General features: G+C 42.5%; 1 protein-coding gene across 8 annotated transcripts in view; it reads right to left on the reverse strand.

The window, feature by feature from the left end:
• The window catches only part of ARHGEF28 (Rho guanine nucleotide exchange factor 28), a 314268-nt gene that overhangs the window by 37733 nt on the left and 254709 nt on the right, over positions 1–21826 (reverse strand). For 7 of the 8 annotated variants that reach the window (XR_001181930.2, XM_013063682.2, XM_013063683.2 and 4 more), the window contains 7 exons: positions 19342–19596; positions 17064–17140; positions 12295–12473; positions 11159–11250; positions 9791–9973; positions 4597–4728; positions 1578–1678 (listed from right to left, as the gene is read on the reverse strand). Coding sequence is in view for 6 of the 8 variants with exons in the window: in XM_013063682.2 (XP_012919136.2) it covers positions 1578–1678; positions 4597–4728; positions 9791–9973; positions 11159–11250; positions 12295–12473; positions 17064–17140; positions 19342–19596 (1019 nt within the window). In the remaining 2 variants the exon portion in view is untranslated. The remainder of the gene's footprint in view (positions 1–1577; positions 1679–4596; positions 4729–9790; positions 9974–11158; positions 11251–12294; positions 12474–17063; positions 17141–19341; positions 19597–21826) is intronic. The other variant, XR_006604999.1, reaches the window with a different exon arrangement.

Below are 21826 nucleotides of genomic sequence, written 5' to 3' on the forward strand. Positions count from 1 at the left end.
CCAGGAACAGCGAAGTTTGATACCAGAGATGTTTAAGGTCCTATTTTTCATGGAGCTGGTCTGCCACCTTGTGGTGCGTGTGCGCATAACCGCAGCTGGTGATTGACACACCAGGTATTTTTTCGGTCTGCAGCACTTTTTAAAATTCTTTCAGAAAAATATATTTTTTAAACCTTACCTGATAAAAGAAGCTAACTATAAAATATCCATCACACTTTTTTTTAAACGTTTGATTTCAGGCGATCCTGTTCTTTTTGTCAATTCATTTTCTCAAATGCCTTATTAAAATTCTTCCAGAGAGGTTCATCCCATGGTTCACTCCCCAAATGAGGGGGACCTACACACCTCATTTCACTTACCTGTGACTGAACCATAGAAGGAAAAAAGACCTTAGGGGTGGAAGCCACCATGATTTCCATTCAAGAAAAAACTATTACTAACTAACCAGCCCTCCTTCTCTCTCTCCCTTCCTCTAGGACAAAGGCAGTTGGAAGCAACAGACTGAAAAGTGAAATCCACACTGAAAAGGAGGGAAAAAGTTGGAATGTTTTAAGAAATAAGTCAGAAAGCTTACAGTCAGAGTAAGCAGAATAAAATATTGCATTCCTGTTTTTATTTTGGCTTATGACTTTAAAAAAAAAAATACTAAGTCACAGTCATATCTCCTGTGGATTTTAAAAAATCTTTGGAGTGGTGTCTCAGTCATATATAATAAATGCAAAAATACATAACATATAAATTATTACATAAATATATGATATATGTCATTTTTCCACATTAGCACATACTGGTATCTGGTAATGAGTCTAACGTGATTTTAGATAAAAACTGAAACTTTTGAGCCCCAGCCCACCCTGGGGAGGCCAACTAGCCACCTCCCAGAATCCTACTCTTATTCCCAATTTCTGACATCCCAGATTCATTTGAAGTGAAGAGGAAGTTCCCTGCATTTAGTTTTTCAATGAGCATCACAACCTATGTGTAAACTATGTCCCCCCTACCCCCTCCCAAAGGCATTTGGAACTACTTTGCCCCCAAGCAAAATGTGGTCAGGTTGACTAAAAAGTCTCACAAAAAAGTAGGTTACCACGTGGGTAGAGAGGGGAAAACAATCTGAAAAGACAGGAAGGTAAAAGAAAGTGAAAGCAGCAACAGGAGTCCAAGTCCACATTATTTCCGCCACTTAGCACCACCTGGCTGCCTTAAGGACACTGCCGGCTGCCAGGACCGCCTCCCGGCCAAGGGCCACTAAGTGGCGGGTGACAAGCTAGAGCTTAGCAGGGAGAAAAGCAGAAGGGAGACCAGAAGTAAGAGTGCGCAGACACACAAACATTCGAGTTTTAAATCCTTTTAATAATGTTGAAATCGTTTCTTTGTTTACACCTACATGATAGAGGCAGAGCAAGAACATTTTGAGGAAATTTAAGTCAGAAAGGTAAAATAAAGAGTCGGGAAGTTGAGAACAATTGAGGAAAAACACTGGCATACCACTCACTGCCACCGACAGCCCAGGACCTGAGGTTACGTTACTACACAAAGTAACTGGTGCCATTTACTAACAAATCAGTTCACAATACCTTCTCCCCTGCATCAGAGACTGCCAAGTCGGTTCCCAAACCCTGGGTGCCAGGATCCACATCCCAACAGCCTCTTCCTCCTGTCCCTTCTGTGACTAGTGCTGGAGGCACACCAGTGAGACAGAAACAGAAAGGACATCATCAAACAGTGGCCAGCGCACAGGGTTCTTGTGTACACAGCTGACACGTATTTCAAAGTAAGAAACACAAAAATCACACATAGTACATACTCTCATACAAGGGGCCAAAACAGTGCAAAAGCACAGTGTCCCTGCCCTCGGGGAGCTTACATGCTAAGAGATACCAAACTGACAAATGGCCTCAATTATCACCCATCTTTTACATTTTCTTTCTTGCAGAGAGGTGGCAATATGGAGAGGAGGATTCTACATTTCACTTTTGCTTACCAGGCAAAAGCCACTGGGGAGGAGGAAACTGGAAACAGGCACTGTACAGCAAAAGCAAGGGCTGGCTGACCCAGGTCTAAGCAGACAGCTGGGCTGATAGGCTCCTTGGTGGCTAGTGTCAGAGCAGCAGACCAGGAACAAGGTTTAGAAGGAGGAATCGACACAAGGAATGAGCTATCTTTCTAAGTAGGGTCAGGTTGGCTAATACTTCATGAACTCAACAGTCGTACAAATAGGAACCTGTCCCTGTCTCAAAGTAACTTTTTAAAAACAATTTCCAAGCCTTTTTTTTCTCATAATACTGCTTATATGCTACATTCACAACAACTGAAATACTGTATATTTAATGTATGAAACAGAGAAATATTTCTAAATCCAGAAATATTTTTAAGAAACACAGATTTCACTCTGCCCATTAAATCTCTGCTGGTGGGATTTTCTTTGCCCATGGGAATTCCATTAAAACTTACACTATGCTCACCTTAGGCTGATTTAAACTAGACTTTCCAAAGCATTTCCACACACAGACTTACACTGGAACCATGTCCAGACGGGGCCCTGGTGAAATATTCACTGGGACACATGGTTCCATCTTGAAACTTTACTATTGATGGAAGAAATACTTTTTCTCCTTCTCTATATGAAAGTCCTCTAGGACTCCAAAAGCCACTTCTATTAAAAAGAATTTTTTGTTTAAGTAGAAACTGCTTCGAATTCTATCAGCTAAAAATTAAATTCGTTTTGCTCAGGCTGGTCAATGCTTTTCACTTATAGTGAGGGACATTTTATAGAAATTAATCTGTCACTCAAAAAATGGTTCCACTCCTGGGCATTATACTTACTTCTTAAGAGAGATATCCAAGACTTTACCAAAGAGTTACCCATTATCTCGCTCTCCCTCCTCCCACTGCCTGGCAATGAGGACCATCAAATGGGCAAAGAAGTTGATGGTGAGACAAGTGATCAGGTCCCTCTGTTCCTTATTCAGTTTCAGATCTCCAGAATTTAGGAAGGGGTAGATTATATTCACCATCTGATTAGGTATATTGAGGATGAAAATAGAAGGCCTTGCTTGGTCTATGACTTTAGATTGGCATGGGCTTGACTTAGAAGGACTCAGTCCTTAAAGTCCAACAAAGAACTGACCCAGTCAGTGAAAGGCCCTCATTTGGGAATCGTCTTTTGCCTCCATCAACCTTATAAAGAGAATCCAACTCTTATAGCACCAGGCTCCAATCCAGCCCGGAAACAAAGAGGTCTTCGGGGGTACGGGACCCTAGAAACATGCCCTTGTCCCTTCCATACATGAATCCTGGTACCAGGGCACTGTAAACAGCCTCTCAACAGTTTTCACAGATGTCATGGGTGTCCCTGGGCCCTCTCCCCAGTCATGGGAGATGTGGGTACAGACTGGGAGAAACTTCACCGCCTGGTCTTGAGGGAGGGAAGAGGCAGCCAGGTGCTCTGAGCAGCTGTAGGGGCCGTGTGGAGCCTCCTCAGCTGTCCCCAGGGTGAGGCTGAGAGCAGCCGATCCCCCCATGTATTTTTAGATGGAACTTCCTCGGTGGCATAATGAGTTTCTTCTTTTAAAAGGAAATCACCCAGGGCAGTACAACTCCCCTGATGAATTTGGGCTGTGTCAAAATGAAAAACATATGTGCACTTTCTGAAAATAGAAACGCAGGGCTGGATCAAGCAAAATTTGAGAGGACAAAATAATTATTAGTGTCGGTCTCAAAAAAAGTCCAGAGTTTTAAAACTGTACTGCTTCCATGGACCCTAATTAACCAAGGGATGTTGTTAAAGAAATTCAGAGATAATTTAATCCTCTCATCTCTAGCTACGAAAGACATTTTGTCTTGTGCATAATGAGGCCTGGTGGAAATAAGGTTTTTATCACCCAAATACAATGAAAAATATGCTCTTTGTGCTTTTATCTCAGAAGACTGTAGGGAATGAAATCTTCAGCTCATACGTTTAACAACATCATTAGGTTCCAAGAAATCACCTAATTCTCGACATGACACTTTTCCATATTTAAAATATTTTGAAACAGGGCCTTCAATAAATGAATTCTGACCTGAACTGAAGCGTACGGTGACAAAGATCAAGGATTTTTTGGCACTTCTGCCTTTCACCATGCCACCAAACCATGTGTCTGCGGGAATGTGCTGGAGTCTAGCTTTCTGGGTTATGTTTGCTCAGTTGATGCCTCTGAGATAAAGTCAGAGGACTTGTTCTTTCGTGAACAGCAGGGAGTCATTTTCCAAAAAACCCAAAGTTTAAAAGTTATTTCACAACCATATTCCAAACTGTCCTCCATAAGTCTTACCAAAACTGAGGCAGGGTGGGGTTTGGAGAAGGTAACAAAGCTTGCCCAGGTCAGAGAGCAGGATAACCCACCAACTATTGAAATCCTTGTCCTTGGAACAGCAGTGTCATTATCATATGTAAATTAGGCTAGTAGACTGATTCCCAGGTTTTCTCTAACTTAAAAAGTACAGTAAGTCTCCTCCAAATAGGGACAGAGTCATTGCCTTCATTTCATATGACCACTGTATGTTCCAGAGGTTGTGCTCAGGCTCACCGCAGAAGCCTGAACTTTCACTTACAAGCTGGAGATGATCCTGGCTCTTCGGGGGTGCTCCGAGTATCCGTCAAGGAAGATTCTCCAGAACCTTCCTCGGATGACTGACAGGCATCGCCTGCTTGTGTGGCCTTCACTGCAACTTGGAGGCTCTCAGCTAAGAAGAAAGAACACAAAATTAAAAAACCAAATACACTGTTTAATCTGGATCAAGGGTTGGCAAACTCTCTTTGGCCTGTGTCTGGTTTTATATGGCCCAGGGACTAAAAATGGCTTTTATATTTTAAAGAGTTGTTAAAATATACACACAGGAACCCATGCATGCACAAAGAAGAATGTGTCCCAGAAACTGCATGTGGCCTGTAAAGCCTGAAATATTTACTATCTGGCTCTTTACAAGAAAAAAATTTGCCAACCTGCAATCTAGACCAATACTTCCCGTATAATTTTATAATAGAAAATTAATAAAAAGATGCACTGTATAAAAAAATCTCAATTTTAACTTTCAGTACACTAGTCTGCTGGAAAACATTCTGTAATTCAATTCATTTAAGATTTTAAAATGTGCTATTCAAAAAGATGAGCTATTCTTTGAAAGAAAATTTCCTCAACTGTGCCTTAAAAAACAGAGATTCCCAATCCTTACCTATACCTACTAGATCACATTCTGCAAGGGAAAAGACAAGGAATTTGCATTTTATTTATTTATTTTTTTCTTAAGATTTTATTTATTTGACAGACGGAGATCACAAGTAGGCAGAGAAGCAGGCAGAGAGAGAAGAAGGGAAGCAGGTTCCCTGCAGAGCAGAGAGCCCGATATGGGGCTCGATGTGGGGCTCGATGCAGGGCTCAATGCGGGGCTCAATCCCAGGACCCTGGGATCATGACCTGAGCTGAAGGCAGATCCCATGACCCTAGGATCATGACCTGAGCTGAAGGCAGAGGCTTTAACCCACTGAGCCACCCAGGTGCCCTGGAATTTGCATTTTAAACAAGCACCAAAGGCTACTCTTAGGATCTGGTAAGACTGGTAAACAACCCACCCAGAAAATCATGTTTTTATTTATAATTAAATGCTTTCAACAAGTATGCAAAATGGCATAGTTTCGAGGGCTCTACAAATATTTCTAAAACATTGCGTCCAATATTCGAATTTAGCAAATACTCTTTGAGTACCTACTCTATTCCTGGGGCCCCTGGGCGTCGGTAACTAATTAGGGGAGTCTGCAGACTAGAGGAGGAAAACACAACATATTTGTTAACTATATACAAGTAGCACATGATCAATGTTAAGTTCTATCAAGGTCATTATCAAGGTCAATGAGAAGGTCACTGGTTCTCCCCAACCCATTCAAAAGTACTTCCAGCTGTATTTCTAAAATATACTTTGGACCTGTCCACTTCCTTATACATCCATTGCCAACATTCCTGGGTCTAGACCAAAGTGCCAACACCCCCCATCAGCGTGTGTAACGGCCAACCAACCATCTCCAGGCAAACTGGTCTCCCTCCACTCTGCTCTCCTGCCAGCAGCCGGCTCTCTTCTGAAGACATACAATGGTGCCACTCTCATGGTAAAAAGCACCAGTAACTTTCCATCAGTTTGGAAATAAAATATCTATTTTTTTTTTAACCAGAGCCTGCAGAGATCTTTCTCTGCCCACCCACACGACCTCCCCTCATACGCTTCCCTGACTGCTGTCACCCTGCCTTCCTTCTTCCCCTAGAACACACCAAGCTCATTCCACAGACAAGGGCATTGTACTCACTTTCTCCCTGCCCAGGAATGGTCCTCCCCTTGATCCCCAGTCAGCTGGCCTTCTTCTCATCCTTCAATTCTCATCTCAAAAAATCATCTCCCTGGAGAAGTCTACCCTGACTTCACTAAAGCAAAGCCTTCACCTCAGCCCAATCTTATTTTGTTACTGTTGTGAAATTATTTTGTTTCCTTGTGTATTGTCTGTCTTCCTCCACTATGTTTTTATTTCCCTCTTTTTTTTTTTCACTTAAGTGCAGTTGACACACAATGTTACATTAGTTTCAGGTATACAAGGTAGTGATACCCCAAGCTGAACACCTTACACTGTGCTCACCACACACAGTAAGTCACCCGTGTAGCTACCATCTGTTCCCACACAATGTTATACAGTACCATTGACTATATTCCCTATGCTGTGCCTTTTATCCGGGTGACTTACTGATTCCATAACCGGCAGCCCATACCCCACTACAAAGTATAAAAGGTATTAACTCTTTCCTTAGAACCAAGAGTAAAGCACAGGGCAGATGCTCAACGAATGACTGAAAATGAATGGATGAATGAATGATTCTGCCAGTAGACCCCACTTCAGACAACCTCTATGCCCTTCTTAAGATCCTGGTTTCCCTATCAAATAAAGATGACAGAATGCCATGATTTCTAAATTCTCCTCCAGAGCCGATGTTCTGAGATTCTGAGCCAGAGCTTGGCAAACTTGGGTCTTCAAAGGACCAGATCACAAACATTTTAGACTCTGTGGGTCACGGTTTCTGTCGCAGCTACTCATCTTCACCACTGTAGCAAGAAAGCAGCCACAAATCATAGGTAAATGAGTGTGGAGGGCTGTGTTGCAACAAAATGATAGTCACAAAAACAAGTGGTAGGATACATTTAGTTCATGGTCTGGAACCTTCCAAACCTTGTCTGCATTCCTTGCAACTCTCCCAGGTGGTAGCTGTTTTCTCTCTCAAACTCACTGTCCCTACTGTCACTGCCAAACTATTATCCCGCCAACCCCCTTTTTGCCTTTAATTTTGTACCATCAGATCACAGCACTCACTACCTCTCCTTGCCATTCATCTACAGATTCCTTGAACAGTGTAGCAGCCGGTGCAAGTTCTCTCCCTTCCCCCAACGCTAGTCCTATCTAAATTCTCAGAAATAGCCGTTTTTGTGAACCTAGTCCTTCCAATACCTTAGCCTCATGTCTCCTTGACGTCCTCATTTCCTTTACCCTACCTCAGCCACCAACTCCCATGGTTGTACTCTAAACTTGAGTATTACCCATATTTGCACTTTGCCCCCTTATATAGTCCATTCTCCACACAGGAGTCAGAGGGCTCCTTTTAGAACACCCATGACGTCACTCTGCTACTCAAACCCTATAATGCTTCCTATAGTGTCTCTCAGAATGAAATCCAAGCTCCATACTTAACTCAGTCGGGTCCTGTAAAGTGAGTGGTAGTTAGCTCTGTCTCATCTGCCACCCCTCACCCCTCCCTTCACTCTCTACCTGCATGGTCGTCCCTCCTTGCTACTCCTCAGGCTTGCTATGCACCTGCCTCCAAGCCTTTGCATCTTTTGTTCTCTGTGTCTGAAACATTCTTTCCCCAGATGTCTACTCGGCTTTTTCACTTTCCCATGTCTGCTTACACATCACCTTATCGAAGAGGCCTTTCCTTGTTACCTTAACTCAAAAACAACCTTCCCACTCCATCCCTCTCTTTATTCCCTATCCTGTTATCATTCGTTTTTGTTTTCTAAAGATTTATTTTTTTGTTTTACAGACAGAAAGAGAGAAAGAGAGCATGCACGCAGGCACGTGGTGGGGAGGGATGGAGGGAGAAGGAGAGAGAGAATCTCAAGCAGGCTCCCTGCTGAGCAGGGAGCTCAACTCGGGGCTCAATCTCAGGACCCTGAGATCACCACCTGAGCCGAAATCAAGAGTCAGATCTTTAACTGACTGATCCATCCAGGTGCCCCCATTTCTTTTTTTTTAACTAGGGTTCAGATTTTATTAGAATCTTCATTGAAGCAATTGCCCTCTATAGTTTTCCAAATAAAACTGTCTTTGTCTTTATTGTTTTTTTTACTGAAGTATAATTAATATAGTTACATTAGTTTCAGGTGTATAGTACTGTAATTCAGTTCTAATTACTCAGTGCTCATCATGCTAAGTGTACTCTTAATCCCCATCGCCTATTTCAACCCATCGCCCCATCCACCTGCCATCTGGCAACCACCAACTTACTCTCTGTACTTAAGTGTCTTTTTTTTTTTGGAGGAGAACCCTCCTACACTGTTGGTGGGAATGGAAGATGGTGCAGCCACCCTGGAAAACAGCATGGAGGTTCCTCAAAAAGTTCAAAATAGAGCTACCCTATGATCCAGCAATCGCACTACTGGGTATTTACCCCAAAGATACAAATGTAGTGTCCTGAAGGGGCACGTGCACCCAAATGTTTACAGCAGCAATGTCCACAATAGCCAAATCACGGAAAGAGCCTAGATGTCCATCAACAGATGAATGGATAAAGAAGATGTGTATATAGTATATAAAGAAGATATGTGTGTGTATATACACACACACACACATATACATATATACACATACACACACACAATGGAATATGATGCAGCCATCAAAAAAGTAAAATCTTGCTATTTGCAACAACATGGATGGAATTAGAGGATATTACGCTAAGTGAAATAAGTCAACCAGAGAAAGATAATTATCATATGATCTCACTGACAGGAGGAATTTGAGAAACAAGACAGAGGATCATAGGGGAAGGAAGGGAAAAATGAAACAAGACAAAACCAGAAAGAGAGACAAACCATAAGAGATTCTTAATCTTGGGAAACAAACTGAGGGTTGCTGGAGTGGAGTGGGGTGACAGGGATGGGGTGGCTGGGTGATGGACATTGGGGAGAGTATGTGCTATGGTGAGTGCTGTGAATTGTGTAAGACTGATGAGTCACAGACCTGTAGCCCTAGGGCAAATAATACATTATATGTTAATTTAAAAAAAGAATCTTTTTTTTATTTTTCTTTTTTAATTTGTTTTTTCCTAAATTCCATAGATGAGTGAATTTATTTGTCTTTCTCTGTCTGCTTTATTTCACTTAGCATTATAGCCTCTAGGTCCATCCATGTTGCTGTGAATGGTCAGATCTCATTCCTTTTTATGGCTGAGTGAGATTCCACTGTAGAGGTACACTACTTCCTCTTCATCCATTCATCTACTGAGAGACAATTTTTTGTCTTCATAGTGCTTGACACAACCTGACATATCTATTTCCTTTCATTTGGCAATTCTTAGAATATGAATTGTAGCACAACTGGAACCCTGTCTTATTTTGCTATATCCTGAGTATTAAAACCATAGTGCATGGCACACAGAAGGTACTCAGGCATTTTCTGAACTTGTTAAGCCCCATAGTTTTGGAAGCAACTTACCCTCTTTCAGTGCTGCAGCTAGTAAGGAGGCTGCCTGGGGAGGCTCTCCTGGGTCAGGTTTAATGAGGAGGTGGGGCTCTAGATGGACATCCTCCAATCCACTCAATTCTCCAAGTTCAGCATAGATATGCAGCTTCTCCTCCAAACATGTGCAAATTTGTTGGTCTTGGTTACTGAGTATTTCTATGAAACAGTTATTTACCATAGAAGGTTATCAGATAAATACAGCAACTGTCTGAAAATCCAAGCTCTAAGATAAAAATGTTGCTTGTCAGCAAAGCAGTATGGTCTCACAAATCAAGCACAAGTTGTTGGGTGGGCCAGAACCAGGTTCAAATCCTAACTGTTCCACTTAGTGACTAGTCTCCAGCAAATGACTTAACAACTCTATCTTCCATTCTCTTTTATGTACATTTACTGTACTCAGATGTTCATTTCCTTTTCCATGCCCCTAATTCCAGAAAAACTTGCACAACCATTCTTTGTTCAGGCTATTTTCTATTAGTCTTAAACACGAAGCCCAGGAATGAAAATTGAGGTGGCACTGTTCATGATGACTGATACCCACAAGGAAAAACAATGCAGAAGCCCAAAGCTACTCAGGCTTCAGCCCATCTTGGTTAAAACCAAACCTACTGGCTTCTGTTTTTGTTTCTAAACATCCAATTTCTCTGACCATCTTTGCATGCATCATTTTCCTCTGATTCCAACATATCACATGATTCTCACGGTTTAAAGGGACGTCAACCAGCATCTAATCCAGGGGTTCTCAGTCTGCCTTAGTTTCACCAGGGTAGAATTTTAAATACTGACATCCACAACCACCTTCCATAGATAGGGAGTGAATTGGTTGAGCATAAGGGCCCAGGCATCAGAATTTTTACAAAACCCTCAAAGTAATTCTGATGTCCACCCAGAGATGAGACTCACTGAGCTGATCTAATTTCCTTAATTCACAGACTTGGAAACTGACAACCAGAGTTGATGGGTTCCCTGTCCAAAGTCACATCACCGTGACCCAACAGGGCCGGGACCTAAAATGACACCATTGGACAAGTACTTCAATGCACAGCTACACCATACTGCCCACAGTTCTTGTTGCATACATATTATGTGCCCTTTTTTTTTTTTTTTTTTTTTTTTGGGAAATTTGTCATCTATTTTAAATCACTAAGGAGGAAGGGGGATAGCCATTTTATTTGAACACTCCTAGTGCCAATACTTCTTGTTCTGAAGAGTGGTGGGTAGGCCTCAGGTACACAGAGTTAGATTAACCATTTAATCACAATCTCCCACTCTTGACACCTGGGTTTTCCCAGCATCCAAGGAGAATGCCACAGCCAGGGATCAGACATGTCTGCACGGTACCTTGACATTGCTGAATTTTGGCCACTCTTGCTTCAGCTTTCCGCCTCTCTTCATCAGATTCACTTGTCCTTCCCCCTTCTTCCTCTGGGCAACTTTAAGAGACAATAGTCAAGACAGACAACTGAAACCAAATCCAAGTATCTTTAGGTTCATTAGTAATAAATGGGGATCTGGCAGTAACACTACTCAGAGAAGGAAAAATTCAGAAAAGGTTATGCCCTCTAGCCAAGATAACTGGTTTTCCTAAGTATATAAAGAAGCTTGCACAATATGACACAGCTCTCAAAGTGTGAAGTACAGGGTGACTCAAAAATTCCAACAAACAGATATACACAAACATACATTCGTATGAACGTGTACCACACCCTCCACCCCATACTACCAACACTAGCATTAGGCCCAACTAAAATATTCATATTTTACTTTCTACTATGTTTGGGTACTTCTCAATGGGACAGAGGAGAGGGAGTTGGGAGGGGAAAGAGGGTAGAGTGACAGGTTGGCTGTGGAGCAGTGGAGGTGGGAGAATTTTATAAAACATCATTCAAGATCAATCAAATCAAATTACCAGAAAGAAAGATCACCCTCACCCCATCTTGTTCATAAAAACTTACAAAAACACAAGTAATGAGGCATAAATTGACTTAGAACACATAGATCCACCAACCGAAAAATGTTTATTGAATGATTCTTCAGAACTCGCCACAAAGAGAAACAAAAGACACAGCCCCTGCCCTCGAGGAGCTTCCAATCTAATAAACACATAGACACAAAAAAAGCTAATAGCTACAAGGTGGTTTGTGACAAGCACGGAGTCAATGTTCTGGAGAGCAGATGGTAAAGAATTTCAGGGAAGGAAGAGACCATCGGAACCGAAGAGGTCTTCACAAAGGAGGGAAGCCATGAGCTGCACCAAAGACGAGCAGGAGCCACATGGGTGGGGGGACGGAGGGCTTTACATGCAGGGAGGTGCAGAGAACGAGGCTGCAGATGAGGGGCTATCAGAGGTGGGGGGAGTGGGGAGGGAGCAGACCCCCCTGGCTGAGGCAAGGCATTCATGCAGAGGAAACATGGTTAGAATACTTTCCCAACTGAACAAGTCCATTCCCTTGAGTGTGGACAGAAGAAAAGGTTACCTTTCTACGGCCTGTTGGATTCGTCTCATCCAGTTATTTCGTTCCTCCTTGGAGTTGGTGTGAATTTCGTACATCTCAGGACCAGCAGAGGAGGCACTGATGAGAAACATGCCTCTTTCCTCATTTGCAACTTCTCTAGCAATAAGCTTCTGAAGGGAAATAACCGATGGCTTCTGGTCCTGCACAGAAGAGAAAGATGTGCCGGTAAAACAGCATCCTACCAAAAGCAAAGGTTCTCACCAAATGCATCAGCTACAGAAAGCGAGAGTAGCAGGCAAATCATTTCACTGCAACCTTTCAAAAGTGCTGCACAAGTTGGTAAGCTCGCCAATGGAAAGGGCATGGTGAAGAGACGATGGAGAAAAAAGGATACAGGAAAATGTTTGTCCTTAAGAATGAGTGGCTTAAAAGGACAACTTTTGAAAAAAGAACAATCAGAGCATGGAGAATCTCAAAATGCCATCATCTGGGGTTCAGGGGTTTTTCTAGAAGGGCACAGCATAGAAAATAGCATCTCAAATATCACAAGAAGACTGAGAGGGGTGGGAGACCTAAGAGTCCACAGGACTTAGCAGTATTTTGGGTGGACTGTGAGAATGACAAGAGAGGAGGGGACATGAACTCAGAGTCCCCGAGCACAAGCAGTGTGTTCTGCTACCGTAGGACAGAGCACAGCAACTGAACTTCTGTGGCTCTGCCTGCAGGTGCCTCTTCTTCCCACCCACCACGTAAGCCTTCGGTGGGGGGGAAATGGGTCGGGTTCATCTTCGTACCCCTAGGACACTGCCTTGCATAGAGTAGGCTTTTAAAAATGTCTGTAGAAATGGATTTAGCATAATTCCATCAGAGCAGAATAGGAAGGAAAGCTAATATTCGGTGTACAAGCCGTGACAAAATCCCCTCTTCTATGTGCATTTTTGTGCTCTTTCGAGGTCCCATTCTAAGCACTGGGGGATTCCATGATGGGTAAGAGAAGAAGCTGTAGTTGAAATAATAATTGAAAGAATGCCTCCAGGAGATAAACAGTCTGGGGGGCTAAGTATGAAGAATTTTCTTTGGTTCATGGCTTCTAACCCTGTTGAGAGTCGGTTGCAGTATGTGGTTTGGCTTCTCCTTCACAGACAGAGTGATGCTTTGACCCAGAACTTGCCACATCCTGCGCGGCTAACTCCTTAGTGCACATCTAAAGTTGTGTGCAAGGGTGTATGTACCCAGAAGACCTCTCCAGCCCATTCTTCTCCGAGCAGCAAAAAACAAAACCAAAGAATGACACCAACTTTTTGAATACTGCCCTCTCTAACTAGGGGGAGCTCCTGAGTACTAGTGATATCCTTCATTCAGTCACAAATCTAGTACCCAAGACCTTACTTGCTTTCCTTCTTCCAATGCACAGAGTTAGGCTCCTCAGCTTACAAAGTAAATGGCCTCTGTATATAAAGTCAGAGTGGGTTTAAATTGCCTATGATATTAGCAAGGATGAAATAAACTGAACCAGTTGGTTAGGGCTGCAGAAGGAGGCAAGGTAGTAAGGTCAGATATTTTTTAAATGAAAAACAGGTAAGCTGGTAGAAAGTAGCATTAATTAAATCACCATCAGGGTATGTGCTATGGTGAGGGAAAAAAATTAATAAAATGAATAAAATAAAATAAATAAGAATAATAAAAATAAAATAAAATGAAAATTAAATTAAATTACCATCAGATGAGGAGACAGCAGAATCATGCCCATCATTATTCACATTAATCACACTAGAACACTAGATATGATCAAGAATTCAAATTAAACCTCTAGAAATGGAAGTAATGGGTCTACCTTAAAAACAGATGTTAAAAATTGGTCATGGCAAGGCCTAACCCAGCCTGCAGAGTTTGTGGCCAAGCTTGTGCCACTGTATTTTCAAAACAGATTTTTTTTTTTTTTAAACAGTCACCAACATTTAAGAACTGGGGGATTCCCCCTTTTTTAAAAAACCAGAGATGTGTTGGTTCTTGGAAAAAGCAGACTAGCAATCCTGGGCTCAGGTACCCATGTGAACACACAGGCTGTCTCTGAGTAATCCCTGCCGTCTGGGAGACAGGCTGTGTTCTCACCAGGTTACTAAAGTATCAGCACTCGCTATGGGATCCTCGATCCCAAGTCCACTCCCAGGTCTCTCCTGCTTCCCACCAAGCCCTCAAGGCAGAGTGTGCCCCAGAGGAAGAGGAAAGGGAGCTGTTACCTTCAACTCTATTGTCACCCGTCTCCATTTGGGATTCCACAGAGTGGTTGTCTCTGTCAGTAATATCATTCGAAATCCCACTGGGACAACAAGACCTTCAGACTGTTTCCTGTTTTGAACTTGAACTTGTACATCTCCATGTTCCCTTGTCTTTTTTTATGATTCATTTTGAAATTACCTTCTTTAATATTTAAGAGGTCCTCCTAGACTCAGTAAACCCAAGATTTAAGAGGCCCTCCTAGACTCAGAGAAATTTCCCAGTCATTTCTTAGATTTGGGTCCTACTCCCATTTCCAGGGGAGTCCTCTTTAAAAGCAAAATTATCTTATAGGGACTCCATTTTTTTCTGCTGTTTTCAGCTGCTCATGTTCTGGCCATGTCCAAATTCATCATGTCTTTTGTAACACGTAGCAAGATAAACATTTCCTAAAGTTCTTCTAACAGCACCTAGAGCAGAGAAACTTACCTGTGGTTATTAGCATGAAGATGACTTTCTCCAATGCCAAGATGCAAACCAGGAAATCCAGACATCTGTATGACCCTGGCTAATACAGCAATTCCCTCAAGCAATTCCCTCAATACAGCGTAAATAAGATATTTACGACTGGAGGGCTGTGCTAACCTAAATGTCTTTGATGCCACTCAAAAGCATATGCTTGAACAGTGTAGTGCCCTTGAGTCCTTAAGGATAATGCTTTCTATTTTGCTCCCTGACATGGACAGGGGCTTGGCTGGCTTTTATGAAAGCTGCTACGTATCAGGCTAGCAACTCCATGAAACAGTATCAGCATCATCTTACTGTTGTCCAGAGACAAACCCCTTCTACGGAGAGGAGGAAAGCTGTGGTTACCTTCATCCTGGCATTTGGCAGACTGCCTTCCTAATGTCCAGCTTAATGTGGTCTAAGGCAAATGTGGTCTAAGGCAGGCACAGATAACTCTGAAAGAGGTCACATAAGTGGGACAGATCCTTATTTCAAGCAGTGACTATAAAGTGAGCATCACACCTTCACCACGATGCATACACTATGTTGAACTAGAAGATAAGACAGTTGTCTCTATGCTGTGTCTAATCTTTGACCCATCAGCAGGTCATCTTGGCCTGTTGTAACACCCAAGAAGGCACAGTTTGCTCCTCTTTCAGCTCTCTGGTTTTGGCCAAACTTGGGTTTCTTTAAAAGTGTGGTATGAATTTGTTTTCTCTCCTGTCATGGTCCTCACCTTCCATAGGACAAACAAAATGGTCCCACCTTCCTACTTAGATCCTAGAAAAAAGCACACACAGGCTGCTTGACAAATCACTGGGTTGTCATGAAATATGCAATATAGACAGCTCGAATGGCTCAGAGCCATGGGGACTTGTCTAAGGCCTCTAGCTATCCTCTGGAGTAGCCCCGTGAAGCAATCTCTGAGCTTTATGCAACCTGGCATCAGCATCCTGATGAAAGCAACATGCTTAACAGGGTGAAGAAGCCTGCTGGGCCAACTTGACAAGCACAGATGAGCAGGGGAGCACTCTACCAACCTCTTCCTCCCCCAAATCCAACCCTGGGCAGGCATGCTTCTTTGTTTTCTCTGAATGGCAAAACAGAAACTTCATTAAGCTTTGACTTAAAACCAGCTGGAATTGATGACATGTGCTAGTGGTTCCCAACTGTCCTATCTATCACTGTCCTATCTATCAATGGATGATAAATAAGAACCATTTTAGAGAGCCGCCATTATAATGCCCACATTGATACTACATCTTGGATTCTTTCCTTTAACAGGCCCTAATGCTCCACAAGGCTGACAAAGTTAATTGATGACATCTTCCTTCTTTAAGTGAGTCATTCTGGACTGCAAGATGCTGTGTAAAAGATGTTATAAAATACTCGTTTTACTTCTAGCCTAACTCTGTGCCAGCCATGAGATTCATGTACCACACTATAAAGATAAATTTTACTGAGTAATCTTAGTAATTAGTAGCCATTATAGTAGAAACAAGAATCTTCTTGTTCTTCTTGTTCTTCTTCTTAGATACCACAATGATGTTCTCTTGTTTGGCAGAAGGAACATCATGATAGTTATGAATGGAGCTAGTAGTGGGTACACCAGGGATGGACCAAAGGAAGTAGGACAAGATTCTGGAAGAGACCTGCTGTTCCCAGCATTAACATCTGAGTGGCTGGGAAGGCACGGTCAGGAAAGGGGTGGGAGAGATCTGGAAGATATACCACGATGGCCAGACAACAGAGTCACTTGAGGGTTTGAGAGAGTGCTTGCGCACCAACCAGTCCCAAGGTACTTTAGTATTTTTACATTAACGATTAACAATTGAATTGGCGATCAGCAACTGAATGAGATGACCACCACTCCTGGCTATAAATCAACACATTTCATGCTTGTTAAACCAAATGAGAGGGAACACGGCAATCACCAATAATACTGGAAATACAAGGGGTGGGCTCTTGCCAACGGCTACTTAATTTCACAAGGACTTTAAGGCATTTCTCAAAAGATATGTGGTACCCAACCCTTTAAAATGTGTGTCACATGACCATATACTTACAACAGCTGCAAAGATGTATTTCTGGTCTTTTTCTTGTAAAAAGAGCAGCACATCAGTTAGAAGGAGAGCCAGGATATCTTCAAAGAAAAGATATTGCCAGTATTAATGAAGCAAACCACAGTTCAAATGCCCTTATCAAATATTTGGATTTCATGGTGGAAACTTAAATCAATTTATTAAAAATAAGAAAACTAAGATTTAGCCTAATTGTGGAACTTTTATAAAAATGCCCTTATTGGGGCACCTGGGTGGCTCAGTGGGTTAAGCCCCTGCCTTCGGCTCAGGTCATGATCCCGGGGTTTGGGGATGGAGTCCCGCATCAGGCTCTCAGCACAGCAGGGAGGCTGCTTCCCCCTCTCTCTCTCTGCCTGCCTCTCTACTTGTGATCTCCCTCTGTCAAATAAATAAATAAATAAAATCTTTTAAAAAAAAAATGCCCTTATTTATGACAGCCAGAGAGGAAACTCTACAAACAACTCCGATTAGCCGTGTAAGCATGCATGTAACTATAGGTATTGCTAAATCTCCAGCAACATTTAATACTGGAGCTTTCAAAATGGAAAAGAACTATCCAATAAACAAAGATTCTCATAGAACAGAGCAAATGCTTACCTTGAGAAAAAGAACCTTAATCCTAATTATTAGAAGGCAGCTTCTGCCTTAACTTATGTGTGCAAATCTGTTGAATCATTCCATCTAGACCTGAGCAGAGTTTGAGATCCTATATGCCCCCTACAAATTGTACACAGGAACCTACCTTCACTAGCTGACTAAACATCTAACACAGAATTAGCAAACTGCTGATGCGAAGAACTGAACCAAGAGCAAAGAACTTGTAGAGCTAGGGTCTACAGACTGGTTAATAATTTAGCTTGGTTAATGTTCTAACTGTGGCTCACGCTGAGTGGCAACATTGCTGATCCACAAATCCCATCTTAGTCATTAGCTGCAAACACTGTGAAAACTTCACAGTCCTCCAAAGATTACATCTGAGTTCCCTTGGAGCAACTAACAATCTCTTCCTCTCCCTTATCTGAGGATGTCACTAAGATACATTAAAAACAATGCGAGCTGGGCACCTGGGTGGCTCAGTGGCTTAAGCCGCTGCCTTCAGCTCAGGTCATGATCTCAGGGTCCTGGGATCCAGTCCCGCATCGGGCTCTCTGCTCAGCAGGTAGCCGCTTCCTCCTCTCTCTCTCTGCCTGCCTCTCTGCCTACTTATAATCTCTCTCTCTGTCAAATAAATAAATAAATAAATCTTTAAAAAAAAAAAAAAACCAAAAAAAACAATGTGAGCAGATGGGTGCTTCTTAACCCTGATGCCACAGCAGACCCACGTGGGGACCTTTAAGCATCCCTAAGCTTGGGCTTCATCCCCAGACCAATAAACGCAGGGACGCCTGAGTGGCTTAGTTGGTTAAGCAACTGCCTTCAGCTCAGGTCATGATCCCGCGTCCTGGGATTGAGTCCCACATTGGGCTCCTTGCTCAGCAGGGAGCCTGCTTCTCCCTCTGCCTCTGCCTGCCATTCTGTCTGCCTGTGCTTGCTCTCTTTCCCTCTCTCTGACAGATAAATAAAATCTGTAAAAAAAAAAAAAAAAAAAAAAAAAAAAAAGGCAGAATCTCTGGGAGAAGACTTGAAGATCGGCAATTTTTTTTTTTTTTTTAAACTCCCAAGGTGATTCAAAGTGTGTGATCCGAGCTGAGAAAAAGCCTGGACCAGGCAGGAGGCTCCCTATAGAATCAGTCCCTTAATGGTTTTAGACTCTTAACTAGAATAGCACAGTCAGATTAATGCCAGTTAACACCAAGCAGTAGCATTGAGAAAGAGTTTGTACCACTGTGAGCAGGTATATTTCTGCATCTTGTGACTGCATACGGAATATGACCTTCAGACCTTCAGAGCGCAGTCCTCCCCTCACTGGTGTTACAGCCCCCTGCTGGCTTGGTACACAGACCCTAGGTGTATAGACCTACCGCCTCATTTTCAACACATTACATTTGCCAGAGCAACATTTCTGTGCCAAGAATTACCAGAATTCTCAGCTCCTTTCATTCTAATACCCCAAATTGCTAATTCATAAAACGTACAGGAAGGGCTTAGCTTGGGGCAGTGAACTCCCACCAAAGATACATAGCATTTGCTTACTAAAGTTCATGACTTGGTCCTTTCCCACTTGTCCGGGGTTTGTGTGGTGCCTGCCATCTCTGAACCACTCTCCTTTTGAAAATCTGTCCTGCTAAATGAGTGATAGATGTCAAAGAAGGAGAAAGGATACCTTTGAATCGACCCGTCGCAGTTTTCCAGTAAACAAGGCCATCATGTAAGAGAGTCCTTTCTTTACTTATCAATGCTTGCTTCCTAAACACATGGCCGTTTTTGAGCTTTGTGTACGTTTTGTTTTCGATCTTATTTAGGATCTCCAGCCATTTTTGGTTTTTCTCATACTCGCTGACTTTTAAATCCACTGCTGCAATCATGTCTTTAATTAAGCCCAGAGCTTTGCACAAGTCTTTATGTTCTTCACTTCTTTCTGCATGGGAAAAAGAACACTATAGAATAATCCAAAGTGCAGAGAAAGATTTTTTTTTTCAGTTTTAAATGCAATTAAAATCATACAAAGAACAAGAAATCACACAACAAAAATGTTGGATTAGGTTCACATACCTTATTATCACTCTTCACCCTTCCTCCCCAAAAGGAACTGTTAAAAGATTTAATTATAAAAGATCTATTTGTCAGATATGGTTCAGCAAAATACTATCAGTAAGATATCTAAGGTTTTTTTTTTTTTAAGATTTTATTTATGTATTCGACAGAGAGAAATCACAAGTAGGCAGAAAGAGAGGAGAAAACAGGCCCCCTGCCAAGCAGACAGCCTGATACGGGACTCGATCCTAAGACTCTGAGATCATGACCTGAGCCGAAGGGAGAGGCTTAACCCACTAAGCCACCCAGGCGCCCAGATGTCTAAGTTCTAAGGATTGGCCTGACCTACCCCAAGAGCAATGAGTATGTTATATACTAACCTAGGTTTTCTTTCCACCTTCCAAGACACAGGTAATCAAGTAATCCCTTCAATGAATTTCTTAGGACTTGGCCAACCTGGAGGCCCAAATGAGAATCCTCTCATGAAAGGGAGCTGCAGGGGGACTTGAACAGGCCCCAGACTCATTTGCCTTCCTGAATCCCTCCCTCCTTAAAAAAAAAATATTCAAGATGATATTTCAACATCTTTTCAGACTAAAAAAATGGGACAAAGGCACTGTGCCTTATGGGTCCGTCATACTCATGGCAACAGTAGGTAATCATTGATTCCAGTTATTACTCCTTAAAACACGGGCCATATGCTCATATCTCCCAATGGTCTCAAGAAAAAGCCCTGGAAGAGTTTCTGGAACAGCCTCCTAGAACTCCAGATGAAACAGAATTTAACTATTGTCTTATTGGATGATAAGGAGCACCTAGTTCATGTTTACTGAGGCAAACCAAAGGGAAAGTTTCAAGAGGTCAGAAGGTGCCAGAGGGAGAGGAGAGCAGAAAAATTGGGAGAGAAAACAAAAGCCTACAGCCACAGAAATCAACACACAGAAACAGCAGTCAAGTGAGAAGAGAACAAGGCCTCAAACAGTCTGACCATTTCCAGGTTCTCAATGTCTCCACTCATGAAGGTTATTCCAGAAAACCAAGGAACAAATCCTGACAGGGATCTTTCATAAGGAAAATACTCTCTTTCTCACTGTCTGTGAAAGTATCCTCTTTACTATACTTACCAACCCACAAAAGGTTCTCCTTTCCAAAGAACGTATTCATAAATAGGAAAGGGGAGTAAAGAGAATCAAAGTTGAGTTACAAAGTAACTTGGGGTGAGACCAAGAAAAGGCTCAGTCTTTGACCTTCAGGGACAAATCACTGTCTTGTAATGGCAGGCTACCCTAAGTGACACAGCACAGCACCGACCTCACCTGGAAGTCTTGCTAGGTAGACTGGATTTGCTCCTCAGACCTCACTGAAGCAGAATCTGCATGTAAGCAAGTTCTGCAGGAGCGGATGATCCCTAAAGAAGTCTGAGAAGCATTGCTGTAAGCAAGTCACGTAAACCAATGTTCCCAGGAGAGAGAGAGCGAGAACCGACCAGCAGTTAAGGTTTGACCCAAGGAAGCTATGTCCATTCATGCACTTAGCCACCATGAAAGCTATACCCAGAAAGCCCCAAGTCATGCTTATAATTTCTGACAGGCAGTAGGTCATGACTGTTCTTCAGTCTACCAGGAATTTGGTGTGGGATGATTCTTAGAGTAGCAGTAGCTGACCTAACACAATCTGGCAGATTTTAGTCTTTGGGGTATTGTACTTAACTCTACTTTATTTTTTAAATTGTATTTATTTATTTGAGAGAGAGAGAGAATGAGAGAGAGCGAGCATGAGAGGGGGAAGGTCCCAAGGAGACAACCCTCTTGCTGAGCAGGGAGCCCGACCCGGGACCAGATCCCAGGACTCCAGGATCATGACCCTAGCTGAAGGCAGTTGCTCTACCAACTGAGCCATCCAGGTGCCCTAAACTCCATTCTTAAGACAATATGAAGATCGTACAAACTGAAAGCCTTGTGGGCACCTGGGTGGCGCAGTTGGTTAAGCATCTGAGTCTTAATCTCAGGGCTGTGAGTTCAGGCTCTGTTTTGGACTTCGCATTGCATGTGGAGCCTACTTAATAAATAAATAAATAAATAAAAATAAAAAAGCCTTAATTTTGTTTTCATTAT

This window comes from Mustela putorius, unplaced genomic scaffold (assembly GCF_011764305.1).
Source record: "Mustela putorius furo isolate JIRA1106 unplaced genomic scaffold, ASM1176430v1.1 tig00537350_pilon_pilon_pilon, whole genome shotgun sequence".
Taxonomy (NCBI): Eukaryota; Metazoa; Chordata; class Mammalia; order Carnivora; family Mustelidae; genus Mustela; species Mustela putorius.